The following is a 21,316-nucleotide window of genomic DNA, read 5'->3' as shown; positions in this document are numbered from 1 at the left end:
AGGCCTGTGGTGAGGTGCTCTGCATCATCAGCTTCCATCTGTGCCAGCGCGTGTCTGTGGGCAGAGCCGCGGAAGTGGGGTTGCTCTGTCAGATGTACACGTATATCTGATTTTGCCAAATACTGCCAAATTTCGCTCCTTGAGTATGTACCTTTTTTGCCACCACCCAAAATAGTATGTTGTCAGAATTTCAGACTTTTACCAGGTCGATTGTTGAGAAGTGGCATCTTACTATTATCTTTATTTGAAGTCATAAAATGAAGTCATAAAATGACTTCAAATAAACTCATGGGTGAGTTTGTTCATCCTTTTTTATATGAATCATTTTTACCTCTTTTCTGAGCTGTCTATTGCATTTCTGGATGTTTTTTTTCCCTAGTGTGTCACTTGTCTTTAGAAAATTTGTGTAGTCAGATTTGTTTACATTTCTTTAGTTGCTGTATGATATATATTTATATTTTAGTGTGTAATTTTTAAAATATAGATTTCCATAAAGATGTTTGTTTATTACACAATAAAAACTTTAAAACCACTAATTGACCTGAACATGTGGACCCTGTCGAAAGGTGTACTTAAAACTGTTCATAGAAATGTTCTCCATGACTGTGGCCAGACTGCAAGGGAAATTGCCCTGGAGTTAGGGACATTGTATAACCCCATTCATAGGAACCATCATGGCTTAGTAGAGAGAATGATGGCATTTTGTGTGTGCACACGTGTGAGAGAGAGAGTAGGGCTACCAGGTTTGTAGATCAAGGAAATGCATCAGCCATAATGTATCCGGACTTTATCAAGGAATTCAGCAACGTCTTTAATCACATTCTTGTGTTGATGATCTGGGTCTAGTACAGTCAGATGAATGAGGAAGCAGTTGTACTCAAAGGCTGATTAGTGCCAAGCTGAGAAATGTTACCAGTTGGTAACTAGCATGCAGATGACTCAAGAATTTAAATTTACTGGAACCTCATGAGAATCAACTATATTAGGTCGTAAACAAAAAGCTAATTTGGTCTTACATTGCATTAGTTACAGGTGTCCTGTTAGAAACAGCAATGTACTTAGAGTTGATCAGAACTTTTGGAATCCTGTGATCAGTTCTGGAAATGGTGTCAGGCCAGGTGGATAGAACACTAATGCGTTCAAGAGAGAAGTACGTGGATTTGGAATTTTGTCACAGGAAAGAGAACAGTTGGAGGAACTAGAATTAGAATGCCGTTCTGGAAAGGGACTAGACTTGTTCTAAATCCGCAGTTCTCCACGAGGGCAGTTTTGTCTCCTGGAGGATGTATGCAGATGTGTGGAGATGTTTTTGGTTTTCACAACTGAGGGGGGGGGGGTGCTACTGGCATGTAGGTTATAGAGGCCAGGGATGTTCTCGTATCCCACAGTGCATAGCACACCTCCCACAGTACAGAATTCTGCAGTCCCAAATGTCATGGTGCAACTCTCACTTGTAGCAAGAAGAAGAAGTACATTTCACCTTGTAGCCCACATTTTACCTTATAGCCCAGGGTATACACAGGAATGACTGGAATTAAGATTTCATGAGCCAGGGGCACCTGGGTGGCTCATTCGTTAAGTGTCTGCCTTCGGCTCAGGTCATGATCCCAGGGTCCTGGGATCGAGCCCCGCATCGGGCTCCCTGCTCCACGGGAAGCCTGCTTCTCCCTCTCCCACTCCCCTTGCTTGTGTTCCCTCTCTCACTGTCTCTCTCTCTCTCTGTCAAATAAATGAATAAAATCTTTAAAAAAAAAAAAAAGATTTCATGAGCCAGTACTTGCCCCGTTTCCTTACCCAGAGTGCATTGTACCCAGTAGAAATCATCTATTCTATACCATTTCATTAATAAATGGGGAAAAACCATTCATAAACCACGGTTTGAATATAGGCGTAAATAACACCAAAGGATAAAATTAAGCCCAACTGGTAAAGCCACAGGAGATGGATTTGCTTTCGTATAAAACCATACTTTCCTGCTGTCGAGCTATACAAAGAAAGAATGGCCTGCATGGCCAGTGAGTTTGCCCTCATTGGAGTTGTCATGGGGATTTCTTAACTTGAGGTCTAGGAACAGACATCATGGGGTCTTGGAACAGATGGGAAGGTCATTACATCTTTATTTTTAGTAAATAAATTTTTGTGAACCTATACCTGAAATTTATCATTTTCTTCACTTACGAGATTATACTCATATCTACTTCAGAATTAGAGTTGTATGAATCAACTCTAGAACTTATTATGTTAGTAAAGATGCACTAGTTTTTACTATATTATGGTTTTTGAAAATTATTTTTTAAAATAGATTTTATTTATTTGACAGAGAGAGAGTGTATGGGCAGGGGTAACGGCAGGGAGAGGGAGAGGCAGGCTCCCCACTGAGCAGGGAGCCCGATGCAGGGCTCAATCCCATGGCCCTGAGATCATGGCCTGAGCCTAAGGCAGATGCTTAACCTACCGAGCCACCCAGGCGCCCCAAGAGGAAACTCTTAATCTGTACTCTGTAGTTACCTGAAAGGTAGTTCAGTATAAAACAAACCCATTTACTTAGTTTTTACAGAAACCTCTTAAGGTACCATTTACAAAGTATTATAATTAGAAACAAACCCCCCCGCCGCTTAGCTGGCTCAGTGGGTAGATCATGCAACTCTCGATCTCTGGGTTGTAATTACGTTAGAGCCCCACGTTAGGTGTAGAGATTACTTAAAATCTTTTAAAAAGAAAAGAAAAGAGACAGACTCCGTACAGAGAACAACCTGGTGGTTGCCGGGGGGGGGGGGGGGGGGGGGGGGGGGGGGAGGGAGGTGGGGGTGAAGTGGGTAAAGGGGATTAAGAGGACACTTGGGGGGGGGGCCTGAGAGCTACACAGTTGTTACATTGTACACCTGAAACTGATACAGCGCTGTATGTTAATTACACCTGATAATAAACACATAATTCTTTAAAAAGAAAACAGGGTTTCTCAGTAGCTCCCCACCCATAGGAATGGAGAGTAGGTGGGAAGAGTAGACAAATGGCACATTCCATTGGGAATGAATGAGCCTGGTGAGGACATTTGACAGTTGTTACTTATTTTAGGCTTTCCTGAAATGCATATAATTTTAGTTTAATAAACAGTGTTTATACAAGTAAGATTCCAAAAACCCATATTCAAGTATTTCTTCCATCTTCTGTCTAAATTATTAACACTCAAATGGCTGTTGTCCAGTTGATTGATTTACGTACTAATAACGTGTGTGTGTGTGTGTGTGTGTGTGTGTGTGTTTTGAGGCACAGCTGTATTTTTTCTTAACATTTTGCACCTATTTTTGGAGGCACCGGCATTAGAAATGAATTACGTGTATGTAATAGAGTGGTGTGTTCTGTCCACTGCCCTTTCCTCCATGGGGAGTTGGATGATTCCCTGTTTCAGTTAGCAGTGCTTTGCTGCAGGCTAGGAAATGGCTTCACATAAATGCTGGACACAATGAGAAGAAAGGTGGATCAGCACGGTCGACCCATGTAGCTTTAGAACAAATGGTTCTTAGTAGTTTGAGCAGAAGGAGATTTGGGATTGCCCTGGTGAGTTTTTACTGGTTTGGAGAGGGCCAGTTGATTATCAGTTTCATTAATAAGATTGATAAAATATTTCAAAGCTAATCTCTACCTTTAACCCTTTGTTGTTTGCATTGGCTCTCTAGTAATTTATAATATAGCCTTCTGTGGTTTGGGGTTTTTGTTGTTGTTGTTTTTGGTCTGTTCTTTCTGATAAATACTAAAATAATTTTGTTTCCGAGTTATCATTAAATCCACCCCAAGTAGTGTTCATTTCTATTGTAATAATCCTTGTGATAATATTTCTCAGGGAGAAGTTTATACAAAGGTAAATATACACCTTTAGGAAAGAAAGAAACTTGTTTTCCTTTCAGGAAAAATTACCCTTAAGGAAGGGAAAACAGGTGATACATTGTGTCTTCTGCCTCTCACTTAGATTATTGCTGTTGGCATATGGTAGCGGACTGTGCTGATTATAGTACTTACCCCAGTTTACCCCAGTTACTGGCCTACCTGCTCCAAACACAAGTTTCTTCCTGAAAATACGCTGCCAACAAGTAGGCACTTCATTTAGGTATTGGAGGATCTACAACGGTGTTTTTAAATTTTAAATATTGTTGTCTCTTGGGTATTTGTGTAAGGACTTTGTTAAGGAAACATTTGTCTTTGTTAAATTATAACTGTATTGGCTGCGGCATTATCAGAATATTAGCCCTGTTGTTGAAACTTCAGGGCTGCTTATTACAGATTTAAAGTTTTGTTCCAGAGTCCTTATCAGTTCAGAGCAGACAAACCACAGATGGAAGAATCAGACGTTGTTATTGGAAGTTTTGACTCAAATTTGTTATTTTTATGTGCGAAGCAATGTATTAGAGACTGAAGGAGGGCCTAGAACAATGAATCAGAGACTCCCTCAGGAAAGCTACCCTCTAGTGGGAGCGTTGATTGCTAGTTCTTTATATAATTTACTCCTCAAAACAAGCTTATTTTCATTTTATAATTAATGAAATTGGAGCTCACATGCATATCAGAGAGCTCATTCAAAGATACAGCTATTAAGTTGAAATACCAACTTATTTCTTCCCTGCTGCAAACTCCCAGGTGTCCCTTGCACCATGCAGTGGCCAGGCTCGTAGGCTAATGGAGGAATTAATGAGGCACTGAGTGCGGTGAGCCTGGCCTCCCATCCCAAAGTGAGCGTTAAGATACTTAAGATCTGTCTGGATGGTGATTCTGGCAAGTCATTGACCCCTCTGAGTGTCAGAATTCTTTCTCTTCACTATTTTTCTGGAACTCCTCTTGTACCTGTTGTAAAGAAAAGGAAGAAATTCATACCAGTCTTCCTCTAGATGATGAAGTGACTTGAAGGGGCTGCAGAGCATAGTGGTGTAAAAGTTGAGGTTTCACGGACAGCTAATCCTGGCTGCATCTCAGCCGTGCTCCTTGGCAAGCTGTCTGATCATAGTTAAAACATACTTAAAACCTCTATGGGCCTTTTGTACCCCCCTGTAAAGTCAAGATGATAACAGTACGTAGTTCATGTTTGAGGAATTAAATGCTGAACTCCTAGTATCTGGCACATAGTAGCCCTTAATATATGTTAGTTATTATTTTTTGTTTGGTCATTACACACCAAACTTTAAGGTTCAAGAACTTGATTTTACCAATCTTTTCAGGTGTGATAAAATTCTGTGGACTTGGTCAAAACAGGCCAAACTTGTATTTGGTTGAATAATTAAACACAATGCTAATGTATTAATTTATTTAAGGTGTTATTCTAATAACAGCTACACTCAGGTATTGTGTGATATTGAGGTAACCAGGCAAACTAAGTTAATATTTATTAACATTTATCTAGTGCAAATGAAATCAAAGGTAGTTTTAATAGGCTGCTTTATATAGGCTAGGTGTAGAACCTGGAGATTTGTTTCTTTAAAAACATCAACAGAAATATTATTTCTCTGTAGACATGGGTACTATTGCTTGCTGGATCTCTACCCTTGGGTTTACTCCTTTTTTTCCTTTTATCTCAACATTTTATGTGAGATCAGTACCAGAATCACATTAATAATGGAGATTTTGTATTTTTAGTTTCCTCTTAAAAATGGTAGTAATCTGTACATAAGGGATTTTCACGAGGATGATTGAGGGATCTCCTCCTTTCTATGCTTGCCTTACCAGATTCATTCTTGATCATTTCCTTTGTGTTCTTGGCCAAGTTGGGCATTCCCTCCCAGATCTTTGATGTCTGGTATTTTCGAGTTTTTTGTGGACAGTTACCAGGGACAGTGGTGCTTTCTTGTCTTTGGGATCCACAGGTACACCTGTCTTATTCTTGTCACAAATGATGTAAAATTACTCTGTTAACAAAATGATCGAGTGGGAGGTTACTTTGCCTTTTTGGTTGGTTTAACTTCATCTATAAAGCATGAGTCCTTGGAGGAGCCAGGGCCAATTAATATTTGAGACCATTAGGTGTGATATACAGGTGATTTCAGAGTGGTAGTGGTGATGATAGTATCAGAATCCTAGGATAAAAGTAGGACTCCCATAATAAACACATTTATGCAACTGAATGTGTAGAATAATTCTTGTTTCCTACTGTGTTGTCTTAGGATAGCCTGAGGAGGGTGGTGGATAGGGAGAGTAGAGAAGCGTTTGAATGATGAAAGGGAGGGGTGCAGGGAGGGGACCTGTGAGCGAAGGGGAGCCAGGGAAGGAAGCCCTGCAGGGGGAGGTGTTCAGACAGCTCCTGGCACCCAGGAAGGACTTGGTGCCCAGGAGCTACTTGTAAGACCAGTAGTACTGTACTGACAGTAGCAGTAATGGTACTATACTGTACTGACGTTAGCAGTAATAGTACTATACTGTACTGACGTTAGCAGTAATAGTACTATACTGTACTGACGGTAGCAGTAATAGTGCTATACTGTACTGACCGTAGCAGTAATAGTACTATACTGTACTGACGTTAGCAGTAATAGTACTATACTGTACTGACGTTAGCAGTAATAGTACTATACTGTACTGACGTTAGCAGTAATAGTACTATACTGTACTGACGGTAGCAGTAATAGTACTATACTGTACTGACGTTAGCAGTAATAGTGCTATACTGTACTGACGTTAGCAGTAATAGTGCTATACTGTACTGACGTTAGCAGTAATAGTACTATACTGTACTGACCGTAGTAGTAATAGTACTATACTGTACTGACCGTAGTAGTAATAGTACTATACTGTACTGACGTTAGCAGTAATAGTGCTATACTGTACTGACGTTAGCAGTAATAGTGCTATACTGTACTGACGTTAGCAGTAATAGTGCTATACTGTACTGACGGTAGCAGTAATAGTGCTATACTGTACTGACGGTAGCAGTAATAGTGCTATACTGTACTGACGGTAGCAGTAATAGTGCTATACTGTACTGACGGTAGCAGTAATAGTGCTATACTGTACTGACGTTAGCAGTAATAGTACTATACTGTACTGACCGTAGTAGTAATAGTACTATACTGTACTGACCGTAGTAGTAATAGTACTATACTGTACTGACGTTAGCAGTAATAGTGCTATACTGTACTGACGGTAGCAGTAATAGTGCTATACTGTACTGACGGTAGCAGTAATAGTGCTATACTGTACTGACGGTAGCAGTAATGGTGCTATACTGTACTGACGGTAGCAGTAATGGTGCTATACTGTACTGACGTTAGCAGTAATGGTGCTATACTGTACTGACCGTAGCAGTAATGGTACTATACTGTACTGACCGTAGCAGTAATGGTACTATACTGTACTGACCGTAGCAGTAATGGTACTATACTGTACTGACAGTAGCAGTAATGGTACTATACTGTACTGACAGTAGCAGTAATGGTACTATACTGTACTGACGTTAGCAGTAATAGTGCTATACTGTACTGACGTACACATTTACAGTTTAGGGGCATCTTTCACATCTGGAGGTTTCGGGGTTGCCAGACTACAAGATAAACCTTCAAAAAGGATGTTTAACTTTGCTGCTTGACCTAGGCTAACAGAGAGGCAGTTTATATGATTTTGAGAGCCTGGGGCAGGGCTATTAATATAGTTCCCATTTTGCTAACTCATAAAGCGTTTTTCAGTCTCATGCCCATAATCAATGGCCCTACTTCAGTCCAAGATCTGTGGTTCAATGGTATTTATTTATTTTTTTACACACAGGTTCGCTTACTCTCTGTTTTCCCTGGGGCAGTGGGAAACGGGTAGGATGGACTGACTGCCTAGTGGTCGGACAGGATCTGAGCAAGCACAGTAAAGCTTTGGGGCTAGAAATATGTCTTAATGTCTCATTTTCTGTTTTAATTTTCATATAGTTTATACAGTTAGCCACATTCTAATATCCCACAACCATAACAATTATTAAGGCATAATTATTAGTGAAGAATAAGCAAATAGATTGGGAGGAAGTAGAGAAAGCTTACTTGTGATGGGCTTTGAGCCCCTAGAAAGGCCATTGCCAGGAGTAAAGCTAAGGAGTGACATCATCTGACTTACTTTTAACAAAACTTTGGATGGATTCTAGGTGTCTACTGAAGGTGGAATGACTTGACATGCTAGCGTGGAGGGCGAGAAGTGGGGAGAACTGATGAGCCATGGACCTTTGGTGGTGCTGGGGGCAGTGAGGGTAGCCAAGGAGTTAGAAACACTCCCTATGCTTTTTTCGTGTTCAGGCAAATAATGGGGAACACAGGAGCTCTGGACCTTACCCTTCCGCTCCCCTTCCCCCCTCCCATCTCCCCAGGGAAAGTGTAACCCACCAAACAAGAACCAGATTCTCTCTGATACAGTGGTTCAGCTGTGGGATATGAACCACTGAGTCTTATGGTTGTAGCAAAAGGCCTGGAAGCCCACGTAAGTTTCACCTGACTGACTTGCATTTTAATTAAAAAGGGAAACAAGGAAATAACAGGAAAGAACATCGCATAGTTGCATGGGCTACAGTCTTAGAGTAGTATTCCTTCACTTGTAAGACCATTGTATTTTTTTCTAGAAGTAAGGTTTTGAGAAAAATCTAAATTGTGTTCATTGATTTTGGCCAAGTAGTTCATATTAAAATTAGTTACAGTTATATTCTGCAAAAGTTATGGTAGAATTGGGGCTAACATTTCCCCTGTGGAAATGGTCTCTTTCTTCATTGAGGCTTTATATTCCCCAGGTTGGGCAGGACCTCAGGGACTGATAAGCGTGGACTTTGGGGACCCGTGGATCTGGATTTTAACTCTGGATTTGCCATATAACTACTTGAGCAAGCAATTTAAACTTTGTTTTAATGACCAAATCTTGAAAATAGAGTTTAGTAATAAATCTACTTAACTGGGCCATTATAAAGACATAGTAAAATACTACATGTCAAGGTGTGCCTGGTACTTGCTGAAGACTCATTAATATTAGCTGTTACTAACAGCTGCCTCTACACTGTTGTCTTAGATGTGAGACGAGTAAGCAGAAGTTGTAAATAACTTATCCCGAGTCACATAATTAAATTTGAGGACTAAAATGCCTTGTCTCTCAGTTTCTGTCTCAGATGTTCATGGTAATGAAACATTTTTAAAAAGTGGTGAATAGCCTTTTTCATTTATTATTGTTATAAAAAGTGAATCTTTAGAATGTTATTTTTCCAAAAATGTATCTTTTTGTTTTCTTTTAGGATTTGGAGTTTCATGGAGTGATGAGATTTTATTTTCAAGATAAAGCTGCTGGGAATTTTGCAACAAAATGCATTCGGGTCTCTAGTACTGCCACCACTCAAGATGTGATCGAGACGCTGGCGGAGAAATTCCGGCCTGACATGCGGATGCTGTCATCCCCCAAGTACTCCCTCTATGAAGTGCACGTCAGCGGAGGTCCGTGCGTGCACACACGGGGCACTGGCGGGGTGTCCCTCTCTTGGATAGACCAAAACACTTGTTGGTCCCCAGGGCAGCTCAGTCACAGCCCTGCTTTCCCGCAGGTCCTTCTCTTTCTGGAGGGGCTGGGGAGCATTTGACAGGCGGGCAAAATGTTTGCGTGTCTGCGAAATGTTCTTATGAGATCTTGGCACATACATCTGTGGGAAGTTAGAATGAATGTGTTAATTTAATACATGCTTATTTCTTCAGAGATAAGTAGCATGACATTACCTCATTAAAATTAGCCAGCAGTTCCAGGTGTCATACACACACTGATGATGCAATATGCTACTTGCTTTTGGAGCAATAGTTCATGTAACTCTTATGAGTAGATTATAATATAACAATTAATTTTAACCCAGTTAAATATTATATGAGTTATCAGTCTTACAAAAATGAGTATTTTGTAATGTGAGATAGTATATTTTTATTATTATTTGGGAATAATTAGGGCATCTTGAGGAAATTGTCTTATGTGTAGTTAGTGATTTCTCCTTGTTTTTAATGTTTAAAATTTCTTAAAATATCCTCTGTATCTATATCCAGTAGCAATTTTAAGTTGGACTGATTAGAAATGTAGAAATTTCTAAACATTTTTTATGAGTGCTTTGGAAGTATTGAGTTACCTATAAAAAATACAAATCTCAATTAATGCAGCAAATAAAAGATTACATACAGCCCAAACCAAAATTTAATACCTGTTAAATTCCATCCCCAAGTCCTCTTGAACATAAGTGATCTGTCTTAACTTCAGAATGACAGCTGTGTGTGTATATTTGAAATTGGGGGAAAAGTCTTGTATTGTGTGGAATTTGGGTATGGCCACACACTTTTTCCCCAGTAGAGTATCGGATAGGTCATATTCATTTATTACTCTGTTAACGTTATGAGGGTATCCCACTACACAGACGATACCCAAACTGGATTTGACAACAGAGGATACTTCACTTTGGATGGTTTTTCTGAGGTTGAGTTTTTCCTTTACTCAGAATCATTATAACCAGGTTATCGAGAAGAAAATACTCTCACTTTCAGACCTTTTTGTGTTTTTACTTTTTGGTCATTTGAAAACCACCAAGTGAAGTCTTTGGAATAATATGTAAGATTGGAATTTGAGATCTAAAAATGGAATGATTTGATTTTTTTAAAAGAAACTTTTTCTTTTACATTTCCTTTAATTAAAAAGTAAACTCTCTTATCTGTAAGGGGGTGAGAACAAAATAAAGGTGGGTGGAGAAGAAGGGGAAAGTCTTGCCCACACCGAGGAGAGTGGCTAGGACATCTGGCTCTGTCCCTCACACGTCCATGCTCACCACAGTGGGTCGCACCTGTGCCTCAGATAGGGGGAGAGCCCTTGTCTGCATGTTCTCAGTTTTCAGGTCATGGAGCCCTTAGGGTGTCACTGATTTTTCAGTGGCACCTCTGGGCGAAAGGGAATACCTAACATTTCATTTTATTCAGTAGTTTGATTCAGACAAGTTAATAAGTATTTATGCTCTAACAACTTGGTAGATGTTTGAAAAAATCGTGCACATAAAATGAAAACTAAAATTTTCATCCCTGATGGGGTTTATGTGCCCTCATTTCCCATCCTTGTTGGTTTGGGCAGTGCTGCTGGTTTTGTCCGGCACCACAGAAATCCCACCTTGATATTGACGTTGATGCTAGCAGAAGGGACGATGAAGTCCGGTGTGGACTAGGGGCTGCCTGCAGCTAGCAGTTCATGCAGCATCTGCCTGATGCAACTTGTTTCCCTGAAGATTTAAAATACTCCTCCTCAGCGAGTGTTCAGGGCACCTCACCTCATGCTTGTGAACTGTAGGTCCGGTGCGCTGAATCCCAGGCCCCGACCCGCACTCCACCACCAGGGAGACTCCACTCTTATCCTTCCTGTGCTTTAGGATTCCTTATGTGAAATCAGCTGGGAAAACAGAAAGGATTCCGCTGTTAAAAAACAATATGAGAACCTCTAAGGCAGAAAGATATCTTAAAGTTATAAAGTTGTGGTAGGATCCTGACTGTATTTACATTTAATAGTTAGGCTCACAGGCTTTAGAATACCCCACCCCTGTTTTTATTTGACTTTTACAATTTCGACTTAGTTCTTAAAATTAGTTCTCTAAAAACATACTATGAAGGATTTTGATCTAATACAAACTTTGCAGTAAGAAGAACTTGGTAATTGTGGTTTGTAGCAGGAATTTCAGACTTCATCCACTTCCTAATTTATTGTTCTCATTTTCATTTCTCGTATTTTTGGTTCATAAAATAAGATATTTGAATTTGTTGTTACTGTGTTATAATTAACATTGCTGTTTATATACAGTATTTACTAAAAGCCTGTCTAAGTCTATTTATCCTTTAAATTTTGCCCCGTTAATTCCTGCTTCCTTTACCACAGTAGTTCTCCAGCTGGCCTCTACCTCCTGTGCTTGCTCTGCTCATTGTGGACATCCTGTCAACAGTTACACGGATGATCTTGGCCCACTGTAGGCTTCTGATAGGTGGCCGAGGTGTGCCAGGCCCTCAGGGAGCCCGTTCCATCCCATTCCTGACCAGTAGGCCCTGAGGCATGTTAGATGTGTATGTAGCAAGCAAGGAAGGAATACTCTTAAACCTAAGGCTGTCCTAACGAAGAGATGGGATGGTGGTTTCATGGTGGGACGTGCTGTGAGGGCTGGACCTGGTGAGTTTGGGAGACGAGAGGTAGCAAGAAGAGTACAGCTGTTGTCGTGCGAGAAGGAAATCTCATACGTAAGCCGAACTCCTGTGTTACGTTAATGTTCCCTTATTTTCCAGTTGCATATATGAGATAATTTGATTTACAGAATTAGCCTGATAGCAAAGCCCTATATATTTTTTTTTTCTAGTTTGTGTGTATTTCTCTTATTTTCCCAATTGGATTCTAAATGTTGTAAGGCATTATCCCTGGTCGGTGTTTGGCACTGGGTACATGGTAGTATATATTATAGTGGCAACAAAATAGTAAATAATTAAAACTAACACATAACATTTTGAATTACATTTCGGCCTGTTAGTAAATACTTGTAATAAGGTATTTATGTCTACAAAATTAAACGTATTTGAGAATGTTGTATTAGCTGGTGCCATTAAATAACCATGACTTAACTTTTTTTCATTTCATGATTTGAAGAAGAAAGAAGATTGGATATAGATGAGAAGCCCCTGGTTGTTCAGTTGAATTGGAATAAAGATGATCGAGAGGGCAGATTTGTTCTTAAGAATGAGAATGATGCCGTTCCTCCTAAGGTAGGATCCCTCAGCATCTCGTGCTGACGGTGTCCCGGGCCCAGGTCTGACCAAGACGAACACGAGACTGTGATGTTAATTAGTGTGATAGAACTCCACGGAACTTTCCTGTTGGCTGCTTTTCCTAAGTGACTTTTTTACCCACCTCCCAGAAAAAAATTGAAAGGAGTTCTACTTATCCTTGTTTCATCCTCTGTTTCACTAACTACTCCCTAATGTTGCTCTTTACTTTTGCAAAGAAGCATTATGGAAGCTTTTGTTATTAGAAGATTTAATGATCAAGTAATCAGCTCCAGGTTTTTTACCAAATTAGAAATTCAAAATATGTTTTAATAAGAATCACAACCTATTTTGTGTGACTTTTCAGATACAACTTAATAAGGCACATTTAAAACCTTTTCTGTACTCTGTGTGTAAGATTAGACGTTAGCCAACTGTCTGGGCTGATGTAATGCAGTGCAGTGATACCAAACTTTCTTCGGTAGTGGGGTGTCTGGAATTCCTCTGCCGCTGTGCTCATGTGGAACACTGTGAAATACAGATAAGATTTGAAACTAACGATGATTTCTGTGCTAAATCAAGTGGCATCTTACACTAGAATTCATTATTGACAAGTGATAGCAAATGCAGAGGTCAAGAATATTTTGAGAAAAATCTTCTATTTATTTTCCTCAACAGATTGGGAAAAGAGTGCCATTGTTCACTTCTGGAAACAGAAAATTTTCACTTTATTTGTGTGATGTTAGTGTTCAATGTTGAAGAGTTTTAGATGCACAAAATGTGTTCTTGGCCTTGGCCTGTGCTTTAATGGCTTGGTATTTGTAGCAAATACAAATACATATAAAGTAATAATGAACATCTCTCTTTTTTTTGGTCCATGTGTTATTTCATTTCTGCACCATGATTTCAGCTGTGGGCCAGAGATCCTCATTCATGTGGATCAGAGGTCTTATTAGGGTTAGGACAGTGCTGACGTGGCTAGCAATGAAAATGGAAATGCTAACTTAGATAAAACAGAAGGTAGTTTATTTCCCAATACAGTAACCATTCTTTCGTGTTTTTTCTTAATTCTTTACCAGTCAGCCTATTAATTATACCAAAAAATTAATGTCTATGTCATCTGCTAGCAGGCCATGTTGTAAATTAAGAATAAACAAGCAGATAAACAAGATCTGGAGAAGAAATTAGAAGTTTTTGCACAAATAGTACTTATAATTTGCTTGAAATGAAAAAGCCAGTTTCTTACAGTATGCTTAACATTTCTTTTGAAGTTAGAGAAAACATGTATAAAGTAGATGAAGATTTAAACAGTTATTTCCTTTTTTTAAGATTTTATTTCTTAGCGAGAGAGCAGGGGGAGGGGCGAAGGGAGACGGAGAAGGACGAACAGACTCTGTACCAAGTGCAGAGCCCAGTGCGGGGCTCAGTCCCACAGCCCCAAGAGGATGACCTGAGCTGAAATCCGGAGTCCCACGCTCAACCGACTAAGCCACCCAGGCACCCCAGTTATTTCCATATTTTGATTAGGTGGCTTTTTTAAAAGTAGCTATGCAAATTACTTGGATTTTTATTTATTGAAAATCAGATTTCATGATTCCTACCCTAGTTTTCTTGGTGGGTTTGGTTTTCTGTTTGTTTGCTTGCTTGCATATTAGTTTTGAATTGCAGTAAAATATACACATGGTGAAAGGCACAGATCTTGGATGTATAATTCATTAAGTTTTACTAAATACATGCCTGTAACCATTAGCCCAGTCAAGGTAAAGGACATTTCCATGCCCCGGATGCAGCTGGGTTTGGCGTTAACATGTGAAATGAAGTTAGCTAGCCATAGAGAACTTTCTGTGATTCTGTGTAACAGCCGCCTTAGTGATGATGCTACTTTTATCAGAAGGCTCAAAGCAATGGACCTGAAAAGCAGGAGAAAGAAGGTGTTATCCAGAACTTCAAGAGAACTCTCTCAAAGAAAGAAAAGAAGGAGAAAAAGAAGAGAGAAAAAGAGGCAGTGAGGCAGGCGTCTGATAAGGACGATAGGCCTTTCCAAGGGGATGACATGTAAGTAATTCTGGAAATACCTATTTCTTTTTGCTCTAATAAGCTGAATGTTTTTAATGTAGCAGACCTCGTCAAATTACCAGATAAACTGTGAAGAGAATGAACATCCGTTACGAAGTTAATTTCGGTACCCACTGGCTCTTGTGTGTGGGGAAGGTGGAGGGTCTCACCTGAGCAAGGTTTACAGCCCACCATACCTGTCTCGTGGGTTTGGTAATCCGAAAGAAGCAACCTGGTGAACAGTATTGTTTTTTCTGAGTAGACCATTGATGTCCGTATTCTCTCCGTCTCTGGCCTTTTGTTTCTGGCTTTTTTGGTCCTTAAGGCGGCAGTGCCTTCCTGCAGACCCTAACTATGCTGAACACTCATCAGAGGTGGGCAAGAACAGCGAGAGGGGCAGCTAAGGTTCAGATGCACCATCTAGTTGACTCCAGCCCCACCGGCTCCCATTCCTTACTTCGTCACACCAGCCCCATCATAGTTGTACTTAGCTCTCGGAAGGCATTTGAACTTCTGACCGAGTCAGGCCATTCGTTAGGCCAGCGCGCGTTGTGCACTTCCTCCTAGGCACCTCCTCTCCTGGCTGGGGACGGCAGCAGAGTGTCCGCACTGTCCTTCCAGTGCTGAAGTAGCGGGTGTGCGTGTTAGGAAGCCAGAGCATACAGATTGGTCAGAAGGAGAGCCTAACCTGTCATCGCAGGAGCCCAAAGAGAGCCGTAGGGTTTTTGTTACTGTTTTTTTAAGATTTTATTTATTTATTGGTCAGAGACAGAGCACACGCGGGGGGAGCAGCAGGCAGAGGGAGAGGGAGAGGCAGGCTCCTTGCTGAGCAGGGAGCCTGACATGGGGTTCATTCCCAGGACCCTGGGAGCATGACTTGAGCTGAAGGCAGATGCTTAACAGCCTGAGCCAGCCAGGCGCCCCCTATAGTTTGTTTTTGATACACAAATACGCAAATATGAAAAACATATACTTCATATGTTTATGTAGAGTTTTTAAACAAATACAATCATAGGCTTTTAAAACTAGAGCTTTCCACATGATATTTTTCCACTAGAATGTATTCCATAAGTGCATATATATATTCACAAGTATATATTTTCACAAAAGTATGAAGTAATTTAAACGATTATGTAGTAATCTCTATGATCATATAGTTTTTTCAAATTCTCTCTCACTGGCCCCTTTTTATGTACTTGCAGGTAGTTCACAGGTTCTTTGGTCTTATAAGTAATACTCCTGTGACCGTCCTCGCTCTCCAACTCTGGGAGTGCTCTAGAAGACTGCTCAGGGGCAGCCTGAGGCCGCACGCGTCCCCAGGCTGCCCCTGGCAGTGTCTTCCGGAGCCCACGAGCCTGCTGCCGTCCTCCCGCCGTGAGAACGGTCATGCACTCCCTTCTCCACAGTGTATAATACCTCCAGTAACTCGAGTTTATTTTATCATTCGCAAGGTAGATGTCTTTTTACACATTCACTAACCATTTATTTTCTGTTGTAGTGACTTCTTCAAGTCTTTCTTTGTTATTTGATCCAGTGTTCTGTATCTGTTGAGGACAGTTAACCATTCCTTAGTTAATGATGGTTTACTTTACAGTGGAATCCAGCCCATTTGGGATTGCATCAAAGTGGGTTTAGGTATTAATCTGTCAGGCACTGATGTCTATGTAGTGAGTGTAAACTCTTGAGTAAAGTATTACATAGTAAGCCTCTCTTTAGCATAAATGGAACTTGTGTAAATATATTGCTTATACATGAAAAATATCAAAGAAAAGGAGCGTTTGAAACTTAGGCTATGGTCTGTCCTAATTATCAGTTTAGTTTATGGGGTGATACATTGTCTGTGTTTAGAAAATTAGTTAAAACGAGTTAAGTTGTTCAAATTGGTTGATTCAAAGCTTGGTTTTATGTTGTTAGAAAGAAGGAGCAGGGGGCAGGGAGGGGCAGAGAGACAGACTCCCTGCTGAGTGCTGAGCCCCACGTGGGGCTCAATCTCAGACCCTGAGATCGTGACCTGAGCCGAAACCAAGAGTCGGACGCTCAACCCACTGAACCACCCAGGGGCCCCAATGCTTGATTGGTTTTTAATTAAATTATTTTTATGATTAAAAATGACATCTTTAAAGTGTATTTTTCAGAATTTAGTCATCAGTCTTTCTTTAACATGCAGGCTTCAGCTCCTCATTCTCTATAGTCAACTCCTTGTTAGAAGAACTGCTGGAGCATTTCCTTTTGAAAGTTTAGCTTCAAGAAAGTGAATGTTGGTAAATCATTTAGTTGTTAAAAAATCATGCTATTTAAGCTCAAGATTTACTATAATTGTAAGAGAGATTTTTACTAAATAAGAGTATATTTGATCCTTTATTTCTTATGGTCGGAATGTTTTCTCACTCATTTGGTCTATTTTAGGAAAACACTGGTGGAAATTCCTTACATGTATAATTTATACATTTTTCTTTTAGCCTGATTAGTGAACCCACAATAATTAAGTCACATAAACTCACCATGAGATTTTAATGATAAATTTCCCTTTAGTGTGTTGCTTGTATTGAGAGGAACTTCGTTTTGTATCCGCAGCACTCATCAGCACGTGGTCACTTGTCCCCGGCACAACTGTGCACGGGACAGAGCAAGCCCAGGGACATCCGCCACGGGGATGTGTGTCTGATTACAGTGCAGTTCTTCCTAGAAAATACTGTCGGTGCCTTTCTTTTCTTACAGTGAGAATTCCCGACTGGCTGCTGAGGTTTACAAAGACATGCCTGAAACCAGCTTTACCCGAACGATTTCGAATCCAGAGGTGGTCATGAAGCGTCGCCGGCAGCAGAAACTAGAGAGGAGGATGCAGGAGTTCCGGAGCTCTGACGGGCGGCCTGACTCAGGTACCCGCGGCAGGCGTCCCCTGCTGCTGACACAGACCTGGGCCTTGCGGCAGTACAGGCACCGTGCACCCTGTGGGTCTGCTCCAGGACCAGCTTTGCCTCAGGCACAGGAGCTCCGGTCACTTAGAGATATGTTTAGTTACATACTTTTCCCCAGCGTGGCTCTTCCTTTTTTTTGTTTTTATTTCTGAATTCTGGAAAATATATATGAAAGAAGACAGAAAGATAACAATTCCCTGTGTACTTATTGCCCAGCTTCCATAGTTAATAACTCGTGTCTCATCTCTGCTCCTACATGGATGGCTCCTGTTCCCAAACCTGGACTATTTTGAAGCAAATCCCAAATTTCTCAGTATTTCATCTTATATTTCAATATATTTTCCTAGAGGTAAGGATTCTTAAAAAATAAAAATAGAAGAAACCACAGTCCCATTGTCACGTACAAAAGAATTGAAGCCAATTCCCTAATACCATCAGCTGTCCTGTCACTGTTCACATGTTCCTGACGGCTGCAGATAATTGTCCAGTCGTGTCGAGGGCCGGGTAGAACCTGCATGCGGCACCTGCTTGGCGTGTCTGTCATTCCAGGTCCTGATCCTTTCTCTTAGCTCACCTCCAGTGTGCTTCACTGGGCATTTGGAAAACCGAGTAGGTTGTTTGTCTTGTAGATTTTGCTGACAGCATCCGGTAGTTTACCATTTTTTTCCTCCTCCTTTCTCTGTTTCCTCAATTAGGAGAAGAGGCAGGTTTAGGTTTTTGGGGGAGAGGGAGTGTGGCAGAAATACTTACCTTATTAGCATCCACAGGTGAGCAGTGTTTATGAAATGTTTTCATGATCTGATGGAGTTAAAGCTTCTCAGTATTTTTCCATCTGTTGCCGTTACTGTCCTTCGGATTCTTGAACTGTCTTTGAGACAGCGAGGATCTCTTCCACCTGGTGCCTCAGGCTTTCGGATGGCCCCAGTGGTCTTGGAGCATCTTCCTGTGTGACAGGACATCTAGGCTCACCTAGTGCATTTCTTGCCTCAGGCTAGGAAGCCGCTGTTTCTCCAAGGAGTCCTTGTTCTTTTTAGTGGGATCAGTATTGGATTGCTAAGAGTGCTCCTCCTTACTGGCTCGTGTTTGCTTTTAATCTTATTTAGTGGACAGAGCTGGAAATACTTTTAATACCTTTTTTTTCACTACTTTGATTTCAGAAAATCTGAGTATCTTTTCTCTTATAAAAATTCTTCCCACCTAACACCAATAACAATTATTTGCTTTTCCCTATGATAAATAATAATATGAAAATAAAAATAATACTATTATTAACAATATGATACTAAAAAATTTTAAGCTTTTTGGGAGACTTGTCTGTGAGTATATATAAGGATGTACTGTCAAATTACTGTGTTTTTGAAATCACAGAATTGATTCCTGTCTATGTAGTTATAAGCTCATATTCATTTATACTTAGGTTTGTTTCATTTTGCTTTTGATTTTAGCGGTTTGCTTCTTAAAAATTTAATGTACTGTAATAGTTCCCAAGTCAAATCTACTAAACAAGGTATATGTAGAGAAGTTCAGCTTTTGCCCCCGTCAGCCCCTTTAATTACATGGCAGCGTGCTTTGTACACTCTTCTCCCACCTTGTCTTTTCCATTTACCGGCATACACTAGAGATTACTCTGCTTCTGAGGGAAATACAGATTATAAAGAGAGTTAAAACAAACGACTTTACTGCTTTAGCTATAAATTGAACTCATGTACTTTTAGCTATTTAGCTGTTTGACATAAAACTTTTATTTGTAATTAACCTATAATTGTATTCAGCAAAGAAAATATTTGTTAGAAACTAAGTTTTGCTTGTTAAAAAATGATAGCATAAATCATTTTGAGTTTCAAAAAGAAGCCTTGTACGAGAGGACTATATCACTGATCCAGCCTTTTCTACGAATGTCTGAGCTCACAGGACCCACCCGCTCTGCAGTCCTTCCTAACCTTACACTCGTGGACCTGAGAACGGCTTGTGTCGTGTTGCATCCTCTACACCTGTTAGCTCACTTACTCAGTTTAGGGTTTTGAATGTTGGGACTGCCAGCGTTTCTCTCTTTTTTTTTTTTTTAAAGATTTATTTATTTTGAGTGAGAATGAGAGAGAGAGAGAGAGCACATGAGAGGGGGAAGGGCCAGAGCGAGAAGCAGGTTCCTCGCTGAGCAGGGAGCCCGCTGTGGGACTCGATCCCGGGACTCCAGGATCATGACCTGAGCCGAAGGCAGTCGCTTAACCAACGGAGCCACCCAGGCACCCACTGCCAGCGTTTCTCTAACTGTGGACTCCTTCTCTTGAGTCCAAGCCTGAGTCAAAGAGTTTTAACCCCTACCCAGATCACGTTTGTAACTATAATCCAATATACCTATGTGGCAGCAAGTCAGATCCGGCAAGGGGGGCTATGTTGACACTCGTATTACATTCATGCGAACAGCGTTCTTCTCTCTCCTTAGTAAGTCTCTCTCATCTCCATTCATGAAGTTGTCTGTGGACCATGGTTCTGATATGATATGCTCACTTGACAGAAACTGCCAGTGATTCCGTGTCTTCGGAACTTACACAGATAGGGCACTCCCTCAGTGTAGTGTTACCCACGGCCGCTAGCCCTGATTGGAAGCTGGCTCCATCACGTGATTACTTTGATCCTCAGCGCCCTTCTGAGTCTTAGTTACATGTTTCGTGGGAGCTGTAGTGTCAGTGATTCAAAACAGCTAGGAGAGTGGGCTACTTACTAGTTCCATAAATAATGTAACACATTACCTCTGAGATCCAGGTGATGATCTGTTTCTATATATCCTATCTTGTTTGATGAAAGATTCGAAATAACTTAGAAATACATGCACTAAGGAAAATAAAATGAAGAGGAGGGAAAGAAAATACAAAGATGAAGAAGGTAATACAATCTTTGAAAGAACAAGAGGAATGCTCAGAGATGCCTAACATAATGCTGACCCATTGCTTGACAGACCTGGAGGGATTCTCATAGGAAGGAGTTTGACATGATCAAAATGATCATTTCCTCTGATTCCTTGAGGAATATTCAAGTATGCTCAGGGACGTGTAAGTCGTGATAAACATAGCTAGCTGAGAGGATCCATTTTTGTAAGTAACTTAATAAAATATTTTTAGAGGAAATATGCTTTTAATGTGGATTAGGATGTAACATTTATATGTATTGTTACAGGAAACTGCATGTCACGTCAGGTTGTGCCCACAGAGACCCATATTTATTGGGAAAATTTGGGATAATTGGATGGAAAAATTGGATATGATCTGTTAATGAGCTGCTGAAGAGTTTTAAGGTGGGGATTCAGAAGGGTTTTAATTTAGCCTAAGCTTCAGGTCTGGAGTGGTTACTGTGGGAGCAGAATAGAGGATGGATCTGAGGGAACTGCGGTTGGAAATGAGTGCGTGCTGCCCACGTGAGGGATGGGTTTCTGAGCACAGCTGCTGGGAGCGGCTGGTCAGACAGAAGTCATGTACCAAAGCCTGGTGCAGACTGTAACACCCGTTTCCAGCCAGATGCATGTTGACGGACTGCAATGAGAGAATATTTGGGAGCGGAAGACAGGTTTCGTGGAGCTGCTGGTGTGATCTGGGGGGTGTTCTGAGCTGG

General features: G+C 40.7%; 1 protein-coding gene across 1 annotated transcript in view; it reads left to right on the top strand.

Moving 5' to 3' along the window:
- Positions 1–21,316, top strand: part of AFDN (afadin, adherens junction formation factor) — a 144,878-nt gene that overhangs the window by 27,128 nt on the left and 96,434 nt on the right. Inside the window, exons 2-5 of the mRNA XM_088023795.1 lie at positions 9,227–9,422; positions 12,622–12,737; positions 14,629–14,792; positions 17,511–17,671. Of these exons, the coding sequence (XP_087879921.1) occupies positions 9,227–9,422; positions 12,622–12,737; positions 14,629–14,792; positions 17,511–17,671 (637 nt within the window). The remainder of the gene's footprint in view (positions 1–9,226; positions 9,423–12,621; positions 12,738–14,628; positions 14,793–17,510; positions 17,672–21,316) is intronic.

The sequence above is a fragment of the Eumetopias jubatus genome, unplaced genomic scaffold (assembly GCF_037043125.1).
Source record: "Eumetopias jubatus isolate StellerSeaLion01/CBP00866 unplaced genomic scaffold, mEumJub1_p1.0 scaffold_6, whole genome shotgun sequence".
NCBI classification, from domain to species: Eukaryota; Metazoa; Chordata; class Mammalia; order Carnivora; family Otariidae; genus Eumetopias; species Eumetopias jubatus.
This window is presented reverse-complemented; position numbering and strand designations above follow the sequence as displayed.